This window comes from Portunus trituberculatus, chromosome 47, assembly GCF_017591435.1.
Source record: "Portunus trituberculatus isolate SZX2019 chromosome 47, ASM1759143v1, whole genome shotgun sequence".
NCBI classification, from domain to species: Eukaryota; Metazoa; Arthropoda; class Malacostraca; order Decapoda; family Portunidae; genus Portunus; species Portunus trituberculatus.
The window spans coordinates 17,164,020-17,176,560 of record NC_059301.1 but is presented as its reverse complement, the minus strand read 5'-3'; the positions used below and the strand labels follow the sequence as shown (position 1 = coordinate 17,176,560).

Here is a 12,541-nt window from a genome sequence, read left to right as displayed (position 1 = left end):
ACAGGATGGTGCTTTAATGACCACTCAAACACCAGCCACCCGGTACCGACACAGGGCCGCTAGGAGCCTCAGAGAGATCCTTCAGTCAAGGGTGGAAAACTTGAAAACTAAATGATTTCTAGACGTTTTGGAAGAATAAGCAACGAATACTTTTTTCACAGACACTAATTACATATGATTAGTGGTGGAAAGAGCCCACACTCTAGTTAAACCCTACCAAAAGTAAAAGTTGAGTGCTTACGGTCATCAGACAGAACTTCCAGCTTGGCGGAGGCCTTGATGGTGTCTCCAGCAGCATTCTCCACCACACACTCGTACACGGCCTCGTCCCTCTGGTACTTGACAGGCTCGATCCTGAGAATGGAGCCACCGGGCACCTGCACCACGATGAGGCGTGAGTTGCCGTTGATGCGACGGTTGTTCTTACGCCACTGGATCTTGGGTTCAGGACTCCCCGTAGCGCGGCAAGTGAAGGACGCCACGCGATCACTCATCACTCGCTGGTCCCTGGGGCGTTCCTCAAACTGTGGCGGGTCTGTCAGGGGCAAACAAAGAAAGAAGTTAGAATGTGTTTCCTTATAGAGAATGAAGGTAAATAAAGTGCGTGTGGCTCGACTCGGCGAGGTCAAGCTGCAGGTACGGTGAAACACAAGGCTGGTGAATGACAGACTCAATTCATCAAGTCTGGCAGTAACCAGGCAAGTGGAATTCCTTCGGAGCATTCAGAGACACTCCTGTTTAAGTGTGTGCGTCCAGACATTGTCTGCTGGAATGAACGGATGAACCTTATTATGAAAGATTTGAGGCGAATCGCCTCAATATTATTATGTTCACTCAACACCGTCACAAGGTACCATCGACCGCGCGGATTATACTTACGAGTGTTGAACTCTATGAAGGGGAAGACTTTATCCGGAAGACTGATGGTGTCGTCTTCCCCTCCTCCCGGGTCGCCTTCAGCAGTACTGTTGGAGTTGGTCGTATCTGCCGTGGCAGCGGCTGTACCATAGAAGGTAGGGAGGTGCCCATGTAAAGGCCATGTCTGCCCACCCAAGCTGCCTTGTAAGGCATCTTTGTCTCATTTTATCCGCATGTTTATTTCCAGTAACAGGGTGTTGCAGGGTGTTGGTACACTGTCTCTCGACCCTCCCTCTCCCTGACTCGCACACAACACACGTCCCCGACATCTTCCCAGCTCTTATAAACATGAAACTTCCCAATAACATGTTATTTTACTTCACGACTAAATAAGTAAACAAGTTGCTGTGTGAGGTAAAGCTTCATAACAATAATTTATGATTTATATAATCAAACAATTAAAAAAGGCAATTAAATTGACATGAGAGAATGAGAGAAAGAAAAAAAACAATTCATTTACAGGTTGCCCTTTCCATAACACCAAGGAAATACATACAGACCCGACACGATGAAAAAATACTGGTTGATAAATAGAGGCGGCTAAGAAGATGTTCCACATGAAATATTAACAGTGCTCCGAGTGAAATATCAATAACGGGAGGCAGTAAAGGTAATTTTCCTAAGTTCATTAGCTCGGACGCCATGAGAACGAATGCGATTTGGTAATACCCACGAGGAAATTTTCTATGAAGTTATCGGGTGACGCATAAAGTGGAGGCGGCAGTAGAGTCACAGTACCTTTATCATCTTCCTGTTCCTCCTTACGCTTTACTTGTCTCCTCATTTTTCCTTCTCTCTTACCATCTCCAGCCACACGGTTTCCCCATAATAGTTTCTTTTTTCTTTTTCAAAATTCGTTGCGCGAAACGTGGGAAGTTTTTCTCATACGTTCATGAAACTGTAATCACAGTAGCCATTATGCCTGATTTACCCGCCAGTTCAGGTGGCAGGGCGGCTCGGCGCTCCTGGGATGCCCTCATAACAGCTCGAGTATCACTCACAATGGCCTGACTAATAAGCAGGTACTAGTAAATTACAGTCATATGCAAAACATACATTTAGTCACCTGTCTCGGCGTGCGGTCAGCTGCTGGGGTGCTTGTGACCACAAATGTTCCTGAAACATGCACTAAGATAATGTACAGTAAAAACGCGTCTGCTGGGTAAGATTCAAATGCACTAAAAAATTAATTGATATATCAAAAATTTTCTTTGACATAAAGAAAAAAAAAAATGAAACTTGTGTATAGGCAAAAGGCATTCAAATTATCTTTACGAAGCCATCTCCTCCCTGGTCTTAGCTGCAGCCAAGTACCCTGCCGACACGAGAATTGCTTAACACATCACAATAAATCAGGAAACGCCTTATAAAACCTATTGGCGTCAGCAACACATCCAAACTTGCGCAACGAGGCAGAAAAGTGAACTCCATATTAAAACGTTTGGGGTGCTCCGTCTTGGACTATCACCACCACAATAAGGCGACTCGTAAGTCACCTCGCTGGAGGCCATGACGGAGAGACGCCCCGTCGACGCCTCCTTCCCGTGCCCCTTATCACCCACATATTCTTTTAAGCTTCATAAACCATCGGAGGAGGGGACCCTCAGCGTTATTGGGCTCCCGCTCTTCCATCTTCCCAATTGCAATATTCCTAGATGGCCACCACTCAACCTCCAAGCCTCAGGTGACCTCCACTCAGCCTCCGAGCCTTCTCCGACAAGTCCCTCTCCAGTGCCTGCTTCACAGCCAGTCATTCTGAGTCTTCTTTCTAGTCATTTCAGATTACATCGGCGCCACAAGATCAACCGTCCCTCGCATCGTGTGCCGTCCAGGTTCAGCTCTTTCACATAATGGCTGGGATACCTGTTTTCCCGGTCACAGTCGTTCTCCTTAGATGACATTATCATTAATATCAAATATTGACCGAGTTATTTTTTTCATTAGAGTGAGAAGATGTTAAAGTTAATTTCTATTGCCTGATGCAGACATCAAGCACATGATCTTCATCGATCTTGATTTGTCCTCGTGATGTCTCACAACAACATATCGGAGGGCAATCCACGCTCCTCATTATGTGACTTTCCTACAGCGGCTCCCATACAGACGGCGTCCTAAACATTCCTGTTCCTCAAAATTGGCTACCAGTAGGAACGCCACAGAAAGGACATTCTTCTAAAAGTGGATGTAAATCTCTCGCCAGCCATCACGTATGCACGTCCGGGCAAAACCCGGCTTGGCCAGCTGGGGCGTCGCAAGAAGCCCGGCAGTTTATCTTGCCGTAAAACCTTCCAACATATGCCAGGTTAGGCCAGAGTTATGGCGTCTTCAGGTACGTAGGATCGCTGCTGGGTGGGGAGGTGAGAAGGAAGAATTGGGAAAAGATAAGCAAAAGCAGGACACACTGAACAATACGAGGAATGTTGCATGCATGACAGTCAAACAATGCGCGGTGACTTCTGGAGGCAGGCATGGACAAAACACACACAAACACACACACACACACACACACACACACACACACACACACACACACACACACACACGATGGAGGCTGTAAGAGAAGAGTGCCCCTTTGAAAAAAAAAATCGTAAATTGAGGAAAAACTGGCGTCATAAAAAGGGAGCAGCGGGTGTAAAGAATCAAATATGAGAGGACGGCGCGCCAGCTGTCCCTCCACATTCCCGCCATCCTCCCGTCCCTCCCTATCCCCTTCTCGTCCTCCTCCCCCGATGCATCACGCTGTCCCCGCCTGCGTGTCCCCTCCATTGTCTGAGTCATGGAGTGCTAGCTATGGGGGCGACTTTATGAATCTCTCCCCCATGACAATATCCGAAGCTTGATCGCATCCACATCCCCTCCACCTCCCACTCCACTCCCTCCTGTAGAAGCAATGGTGGTAGTGGGGCAGCTCCTCCTCTCCTTTTCTTTTTCCTCTGCGTCCATCCAATAATAGCTTCCCCTCATCTCTTAATTTCATTAGTGCTTTTACAAATAAATCGGCAATAAAAGTGTGTGCGTATTATTTTTTCATAATCTCAGTGCCTGAATGAAGGAAAGAGGAGGTGAAGCGGAGGTTTGCTGAGTGCTGTGCGTGTATAAATATGCTCGGATACCAGTGTTTGTAGACCTTCGTGTGTGTTTGTGTGTGTGTGTGTGTGTGTGTGTGTGTGTGTGTGTGTGTGTGTGTGTGTGTGTGTGTGTGTATAGGTATGTTTATATGTGTGAATGCATGGGGCATATATGCGTGCCAAAAAATGCACCAACAAAATACCGTGCAACTCTAAACTAAACTAAAAACATAAAAATAAAACATGATGCGCCCCCCCCCACACACAAAAAAAGTATGAACTGCTGCTGAAAGGAAGGAAATGGGGCCCGCTGGGATGGATTGTGCTCGTGAAATGGGGATGTAAACACAACACAGGCGGGAGTGGTGCTTCTCCCAGAATGAGTCGCGCTGCTGCTGTCATGGCGGCGGCAGTTTGCAGGAGCACGTAGTATATTCAGGCGTTCGGGATGTACAATGACACGCTGATGTACTGAGAGATGGGAGGCAAAATGGGGAGAGACACTGTAGATGGGGTGGGGGCCAGGGTGGGAGGAGAAACAGGGAGAGGTATAGCTGGAGAGACAGGTGTAGGAGGAGGGAGCAGTGCATGGGAGGACACCTCATTACTGGGTATGGAAATATAATCCTCCACAAAACGGTTCTCATGCGCACCTAACCCTTCCTATTATCAGGGTAATCCTCTCATCAGCCTCCAAACACTGCGACTCACTGCCAGCCCACCATGACCACCACACTCATAAAATTCCCTCCGACCGAATTGTCCAAGCATTACCAACCCCCCACGACCCACCGACACACGACAATTAAGAGGCTGTCATCAAAGACCGCCACAGCCGCCGCCGCCCCACACTCCCAGGAAAGCAGCTCAGTATTGTCTTGTGACGTCCTGGCTGATCCTGTTGTTCATGGCTCCCCATTATTCATAATAACTGCAGCGAATATGAGGCAAAAAAAAAAAAAAGACGAAATGTGTATGAGTGTTGTCCTTATAATCAAGTGTAGAGGGGAACACCGGCATCGTCTCTGTAATCAACTCAAAATTGTAGCCGTTGACATTAAAGTGGGAAACATGTAAACACGACGTCCGTGCAGTAACGCAATCGTTTTCAAGACTGCCGTTGATGTGCGCTGCTGCAGAGAACTATAAATAACTCAAATGAAGAAAGGAATTCGACAAAAAAAAAAAAAAAAAAGAGAAAGACATAATTCCATAAAAAAAAATGTTAATTTCATTTTGAAAGCAGCACATAAGAACAGGTATTACTGTGAATTGCAGTCTTATGAAGCAGAAAGTTGTGCAATGGACAGAAACAAAGACTAATCAAACTGTGATATTATATATAATAAGAAGAAAATAGTCATGAAAAAAAATTTAAACTTTGAGGTCAACATCTACAGTTTTTGTTTCGCCAGGCACATCAACATGAGGAGCTCCCTGCACGACCTTGTTTGAAAAAGAAGAAGCAAAACACAAAAATATCCTAACCCATAAGCAAAAGCTAATGAAAGTCATTCCAAGGAGAGGTCAAACAAAGAGAATTAAGGATTGGTGAGATCTAATGCAAAAATATTTCACTCGTTACTTATCTTGAAAACTAACTTCTCAAATGCAGAGTGTGCTAAATACCTAGAGATCACTCAAAAATGTCCAAACTAAACCTTATGAAATTCAATAGAAACAACGAGAATTTGGTAGCAAAATACAATATACTTAGCATTCATTAAAGCAAGAACTTTCCTGCAAGCAATCATTTGATGCTGCATTCGGTAAATCATCAAGTTTCAGCATGAATGAGCGTATCTCAGCTTGGGAGTGTAAGGATCACTAGGCCAATAAAAGACTGAATAATACACGTACATGTTAAGTATTCTTTCTTTTTTTTGGCTGAACACACATACACACACGCACAGACACACACACAGACACACACACACACACACACACACACACACACACACACACACACACACACACACACACACACACACACACACACACACACACACACACACACACACACACACACACACACACACACACACACACACACACACACACACACACACACACACACACACACACACACACACACACACACACACACACAGTTCAAAACGTTTCTTGAAAAAAAGCAAAACAAAAACAGGCTTATTCCTTTCAGCAATTCTTTTCTTATTTAAATTCATAAGAGCTTCTGAGTCATGTCCCGCAAGTGACGGCCCACCGAGAAAGGTTGATGCTGCATCGCCTGATTCACTCCAGACGAGTAAAGATAAAGAAGGAAAATAAATGTATGTATACATCCCTATACGTTCTTATTCAGTAAAAGAAGAGAAAAGAGAAAAAGTTGAAATTTGTCTAAGTGGACTTGGCAGTTTCCATCGGTTGGTACAGGAGGAGGGTTCAGGCGAAGGCAAGGGCTGATGTGGGAGGGTGGGGACGGGATGGGCTGAAGTACAGGGTAAGGGCAGTGGGGCGATGGAGGGTGGCTTGGCACGCTAGCATCGCGGGATTTTGCCTCACTTCTTCCTGACTCGGTCCGCTCAGGTAACCCTACATGGCACTCACTCTCACCCACGAGCTGCCCGGCACGCGCCACCCACTCCACGAGGCACCGGCATGCCGCCACTGATGGGACGGATCCATAAATGCAAGACCGTGGAGTGGAAGCACTCCTCAATGTTTTACACGACCAGTAACATTGACGCATATGAAGGCACCACAAAAAGGTTTTTAGGCTTTTCAGTTTGCTGCTCTTTTATAAAAAAAAGATACTAAACTGTAAAGAATTATGTACAAAACGATCACTAGAGTTGTGGAACAATTAGTTAATAAGTATGTCAGTAACCATGATAATATTTAGCACAGGTGGACTGGGAGCAACACCAGCCTTTAGCAGGAACACCGCTACCGAAATGTGGTCGTGCTGGCCCAGCGCTACACCACGACTATAAAGAACGTTAATGCAAACATGATACTAAATACAACAAAAATAACCGGTGTGTTAAAAATGCCAAACAAAATAAAATAATGAACACGATGAGACTGATCGTTTTCATTACGTTACACGCAACACACTTTTAAAACCAGCCCTTCAGAGCATCAGAATGTGGCTTGTGTATGTATGACAGTGTATTGGTGTAGTATGTTGTAGCACAGGTTGCACAACTAACAATATGTGAACAAAAAATAACCAACAGTATTATTCCAAAGCACAATTTTTTGCCGCTGGCACTGGGAAGGAGGATGAATTATAAATATGATCACGAACCCATCACTCACACACACACACACACACACACACACACACACACACACACACACACACACACACAACAACAACAACAACAACAACAACAACAACAACAACAACAATAACAAAAACAACAAACTTCTACCTCTAGACAGCCCAATTCATCAGGTCTCTACGAGTATAGCTCCATCTGACTCAGTGCACTCTTGAAGGAAAAAAAACAAGTAGACAAGCAAACCCGACATCCACACTTAACCCCTAAATCCCACCACACATACGTTCGTCCATCCACCAGCTTCCCTCTCTCCCACATACACACACACACACACACACACACACACACACACACACACACACACACACGCTCTCAGGAAAGTTCCATAAACCTGCTTGTCCTAACTCTGCCGCGACGTTTATGTGGCAGCTATTTAGAAAGCTTTGCCATGCCTAGTGCGTCCCTCACTAACGCAAATTTAAGAGTAGGTACATTGCGCGGAGCAGGAGTGCCTCGGCAACGGCGGCGGGAGGGAAAGAAGCGCCGCAGGTAGTGTTGGTGGCCAGAATATTCTTTAGGGTCTCTCTCTCTCTCTCTCTCTCTCTCTCTCTCTCTCTCTCTCTCTCTCTCTCTCTCTCTCTCTCTCTCTCTCTCTCTCTTCTTTTATCATATTCTCTCCTTTATTTCTCACGTTTTTTCTTTAATATTCTTTCCATTTCTCTCGTTCCCCATTCAGTCTCTTCCTTTCCTATTCCTTCTTTCATCAGTCCTCTCTCTCTCTCTCTCTCTCTCTCTACACACACACACACGCACACGCACATACACACACACACACACACACACACACACACACACACACACACACACACACACACACACACACACACACACACACACACACACATACACACAACAATGCATACACATACGTACACATGCAATTAGCAAAATTGCTCGCCCCTCCTCACGACGGCCAGCCCCCAGCCCAACGTAATTATTCTTTGCTCACTATACTGATTGAAAAAAAAGTTTATGCAAAAAAAAAAAAAAAAATGCTAACCTGAAAATAGAGAGGAAACTAATATGACCGCTGAAATCTGACGTGACGATGTGTAGCCTGTGGGAGTGGCAGGGCCCGGTTTGAAGGGAAGGAAGGTTTTTTTTTGCAGGGGAAAGAATAGCATAACTAGACGCAAGAGAGAGAGAGAGAGAGAGAGAGAGAGAGAGAGAGAGAGAGAGAGAGAGAGAGAGAGAGAGAGAGAGAGAGAGAATACATATACATTCAGTGTCACGGCGGCCACAGCGGAGTTAATGTGTTGACATATTCGAACACCGCAAAGCCTACTTGTTAGTGTTAGAGATTAAACAGCCGAGATGAGCTGGTGGAGTTCAAACGAGCTAGTTAACGATAAGCGCTCTCTCGGCGCACGCCAACCTGAACCATATCAAATGCACGCAATTCAACTTTTTTTTTTTCAATCTTTTAATTCTGCTCGTTTGGTCACACACACACACACACACACACACACACACACACACACACACACACACACACACACACACACACACACACACACACACACACACACACACACACACACACACACTACATTCATCACCGTGGTGGCTACCCTCTCCCCCTCGCCATAATGGTATTAGTTTCAGCTAACATGGACGGGAGGCACGAGGGCTCCCTTCAGCGCACACCTCTCTCCCTCTCACCCTGCCAGGTCTCGGCCCTCCTTGCTACTTCTCATCCTGCCGCTTGCTCTCCTCTCTCTTCCCGGTATCTCACCTCCTCTATTCCTCCCCTCGTCTCACCTCTCTGCCTTTCCTGGGGCCTCTTCACTTGTTCACATCTTTCCTCTCACTCACAGGACACAAGGAGAGGAATGGACACATTTTACTTACAAGAGGTCACTAATATTTTCTGAGGTCCTTTTTACAACGAAAAATGAGAATAAAATCTCACGTGATGCCTTTTACATGGTTTCGCAAAGGAGGGAGGGATGCTACGGGACCAATCGATCACGGCAGCTACAAACTGGGGGCCGGGACGCCACACAGCGACGGTTTCTGGGGAAGTAAGGAACCCAAACCAGCTCCTTCCTCCTCCGGCAAGTTGGGGTCGCGGCCTCGGCAAATTGGTGGGATTAACAACCACAGAACACACTAAGGGAAGCGGAAATTGGACCAAAAGGGAGAGAGAAACTAATAATGCACTTGTCTCCTTCCTTAGGTGCCGCGCTTGAAATAAAGGTTGCAGGAGTGATTTTATTTGGAGAGTGAAAAACTATGTAATGCACCACATTTCTGAAAACAGCACCAAACTTAGTCACCAGGAGGTTTTGACATGGAACGAATCTAGCGCTCCTGAAATTTCAGAATAACAACGCACGACACGGGAACGAGACGAGACAAGTCAAGCTGAGACAAACTGAAAGTATCACATGCCACTCAAGTACCACCTGAAATATTGTCATTAGGAGACGCTTGGATCCATTACGATGCATTCTAGTACAGCCACCATCCACCGACTTGTACTCTACGCATCGACCACAAACAAACTTTTCTTTTACCATTTCGCTGGACGTGGAAAACTCTACTGTGACTGTGACTTTTCCCCGCCCTAGTGTTCCAAGGCACTCAACACCAAGCAAAGGGCGGAGCATAAGGGCCGGGCACGAGGGACGGCACATGGACCAAAACACAAGGACACTGCGATACCCTGGACCTACCACTCACCCCGAATTACTAAAGGGAGGGGAGGACCGGCCACTGGGCTGGGGAGAGAAAGGCTGAAAAATACGTATGAAAAAGTGCTTCGATTGCAAGTGATGCATCCACCCTCCCTCTCTCTCTCTCTCTCTCTCTCTCTCTCTCTCTATTTTGGCGTGAATTGTAGAAATGTCCGAATGGTGGATAACAGCTGGGGTCATGAAAAGCTGCAGCACAAGCCAGGCGGAGGATGCCATAAAACACAGCAACAGGATAAAGTTGGAGGACTATTGGAAGAGTCGAAATGAAGAAATGCCAGGGTACGAGGGAAAGATGAGAAGCAAAGGCAGAAAAGAGCTGGAAGAGAAAGGGATAGACAGGAAGAAGATATTCAACACAAACTGATACGCCAAAAATGGGCTAAAAGAAAGGAATGAAAAGACGAAAAGGAAGGGAAAATACAAAGGCAAGGCTAACAAAAACGAAGCATTTTTAAAAGCAAGAGAGAGAGAGAGAGAGAGAGAGAGAGAGAGAGAGAGAGAGAGAGAGAGAGAGAGAGAGAGAGAGAGAGAGAGAGAGAGAGAGAGAGAGAGAGAGAGAGAGAGAGAGAGAGAGAGAGGAGGGGAGGAGGGAGAGAAAGAGAGAAAACGAACAAGAGGAAACAGCGAGTTGAGAAATTCTGTAAATAAACAGACGAAAAAGTGAAAAAGCAAACGAGTTTAAGTAATGGGGAGAGAGAGAGAGAGAGAGAGAGAGAGAGAGAGAGAGAGAGAGAGAGAGAGAGAGAGAGAGAGAGAGAGAGAGAGAGAGTGGTGATGGCAGCATAAACAGTTTAATACTCTGCCTCACTTACTCTAATGAGCATACCGCCTGTCTCCCCCTCTCTTCTTCCCTTCTCCTCTTCTCCTCCACACCCACTATTTATTCACAGATATATATACTTTCGTTCGCGTTTTCTTCCATTTCACTTGCCTGTCGATCTTTTTCGTTACAACTGACACACACACACACACACACACACACACACACACACACACACACGTTGTTGTTTACATTCTTTTACCGACTCTCTCTTCCTCTCTCTATCTTTCCTGCGCTTCATTACTATCCTTTTCTCTCTCTCTCTCTCTCTCTCTCTCTCTCTCTCTCTCTCTCTCTCTCTCTCTCTCTCTCTAGGTTGGTTGGCCGTGGAGGGACAATTTGTGGAGTATCACACTTAATTTGGCTTTGAGTGGGGGAGGAGGTGCATTAGTGAAATTACGGGGAGGAGGAGAACGAGGAGGAGGAAGGAGAAGGAGGAAGAGGAAGAGAAGCAGGGATGGGGAAGTGGCGGGTGGAGGGAGTTAAGAGGAGGATGAAGATAAGGATTGGAGGAAGAGGAGGAGGAGGAGGATTGCCCACCTGAGAGGGAAGGACTGACTACCTGCTGCCTGCTACCTGACGATGCCTAATGGACCGGAGTTCTCCCGCCTGATCTACCAAGACACAGGTAAAGTATGGCTTCTTTTGCCGCACTCATATCTTATCCTGCCGTATTCTACCTTCTCTCTCTCTCTCTCTCTCTCTCTCTCTCTCTCTCTCTCTCTCTGTGTGTGTGTGTGTGTGTGTGTGTTCTAAAATATTTATGAATGAGGAAAAATTTAGCATAATATTTTGTCGGGGAAGCAGCAGGCAGTGTTCCCTGACAGCGGCTGTGGTGGGCGGAGGCGGGAGGCGGCAGGAGGACGGTGGTGGTGCCTCGCAGGCTGTTATGAGGAACATTCCACAGACACATGACGGATGGTCCACACCGCGCCGCGCCGAGCTCAGGTAAGGCTGAGTTCCCCATTACCCGCTGATGCCGTGATGAGCTCCACGCCCCGCACACCACACAGGGATTGCCTCTTAACAGTGATGTATCATTTCCAATTATTTTCTTTTAAATATTCTAGTATATATGTTTTTTTTTTATTTATCTATTATTCGTTTATATAATTTAAAGGTGAGCTGGAAAATACAACTAAACATTACACAATGATTCCCGTCTCAGTCTTTAAAGCAGGACATTTTTTTTCTTCTTCTTTTTCTTTTTTTTTTTTTTTTTGCATTCAGTACACATTGTGGCCAGCCACCATAAAGTTGATATATCCTGCGTTCGGAGCCTTTTATTCCAAAGACATAATGTGGCATTCATCAATGGCTAGTGGCGGGAGCTGAGTTCTGCAGCAGAGAAGCTGTTTGCCTCATGGCTATTTATACTTACTAAAACAAATAAAGAACTACACAACTTATGCTCGAAACAACAACGGTATTTATTTAAATTCTCAAGAAGAACAAAGTAGACATCACATCGCCATGCGGTCCATTACTGACTGGTTCAATCATCAGAGAGGAATCCTAATCCGCATCTGACCTCATCTTCGTCAGACGGTCGTCCTTCGCAGCAGAACAAGGACTGAGGTGAGTGTTCAAAGGGCGGTGACCCAGCGCGGGGTTTCGGGTCGGCTGTCGCGTCTGTGGCGGAAGGGAAGGGTCGTGACGCGCGGCAGGCAGGTTATAGTCTCGGTATTGAATCCCGACGTTGCTTTCAGATAACTGGCTGGCATA

General features: G+C 46.0%; 1 protein-coding gene across 14 annotated transcripts in view; it reads right to left on the bottom strand.

Annotated features, from left to right (window-relative positions):
• The window catches only part of LOC123520769 (tyrosine-protein phosphatase Lar-like), a 924,035-nt gene that overhangs the window by 235,135 nt on the left and 676,359 nt on the right, over window positions 1-12,541 (bottom strand). For 12 of the 14 annotated variants that reach the window (XM_045283347.1, XM_045283346.1, XM_045283354.1 and 9 more), the window contains 2 exons: window positions 880-999; window positions 242-535 (listed from right to left, as the gene is read on the bottom strand). In XM_045283347.1, coding sequence (XP_045139282.1) covers window positions 242-535; window positions 880-999 — 414 coding nt within the window. The remainder of the gene's footprint in view (window positions 1-241; window positions 536-879; window positions 1,000-12,541) is intronic. The other 2 variants (XM_045283357.1, XM_045283358.1) reach the window with 1 other exon arrangement.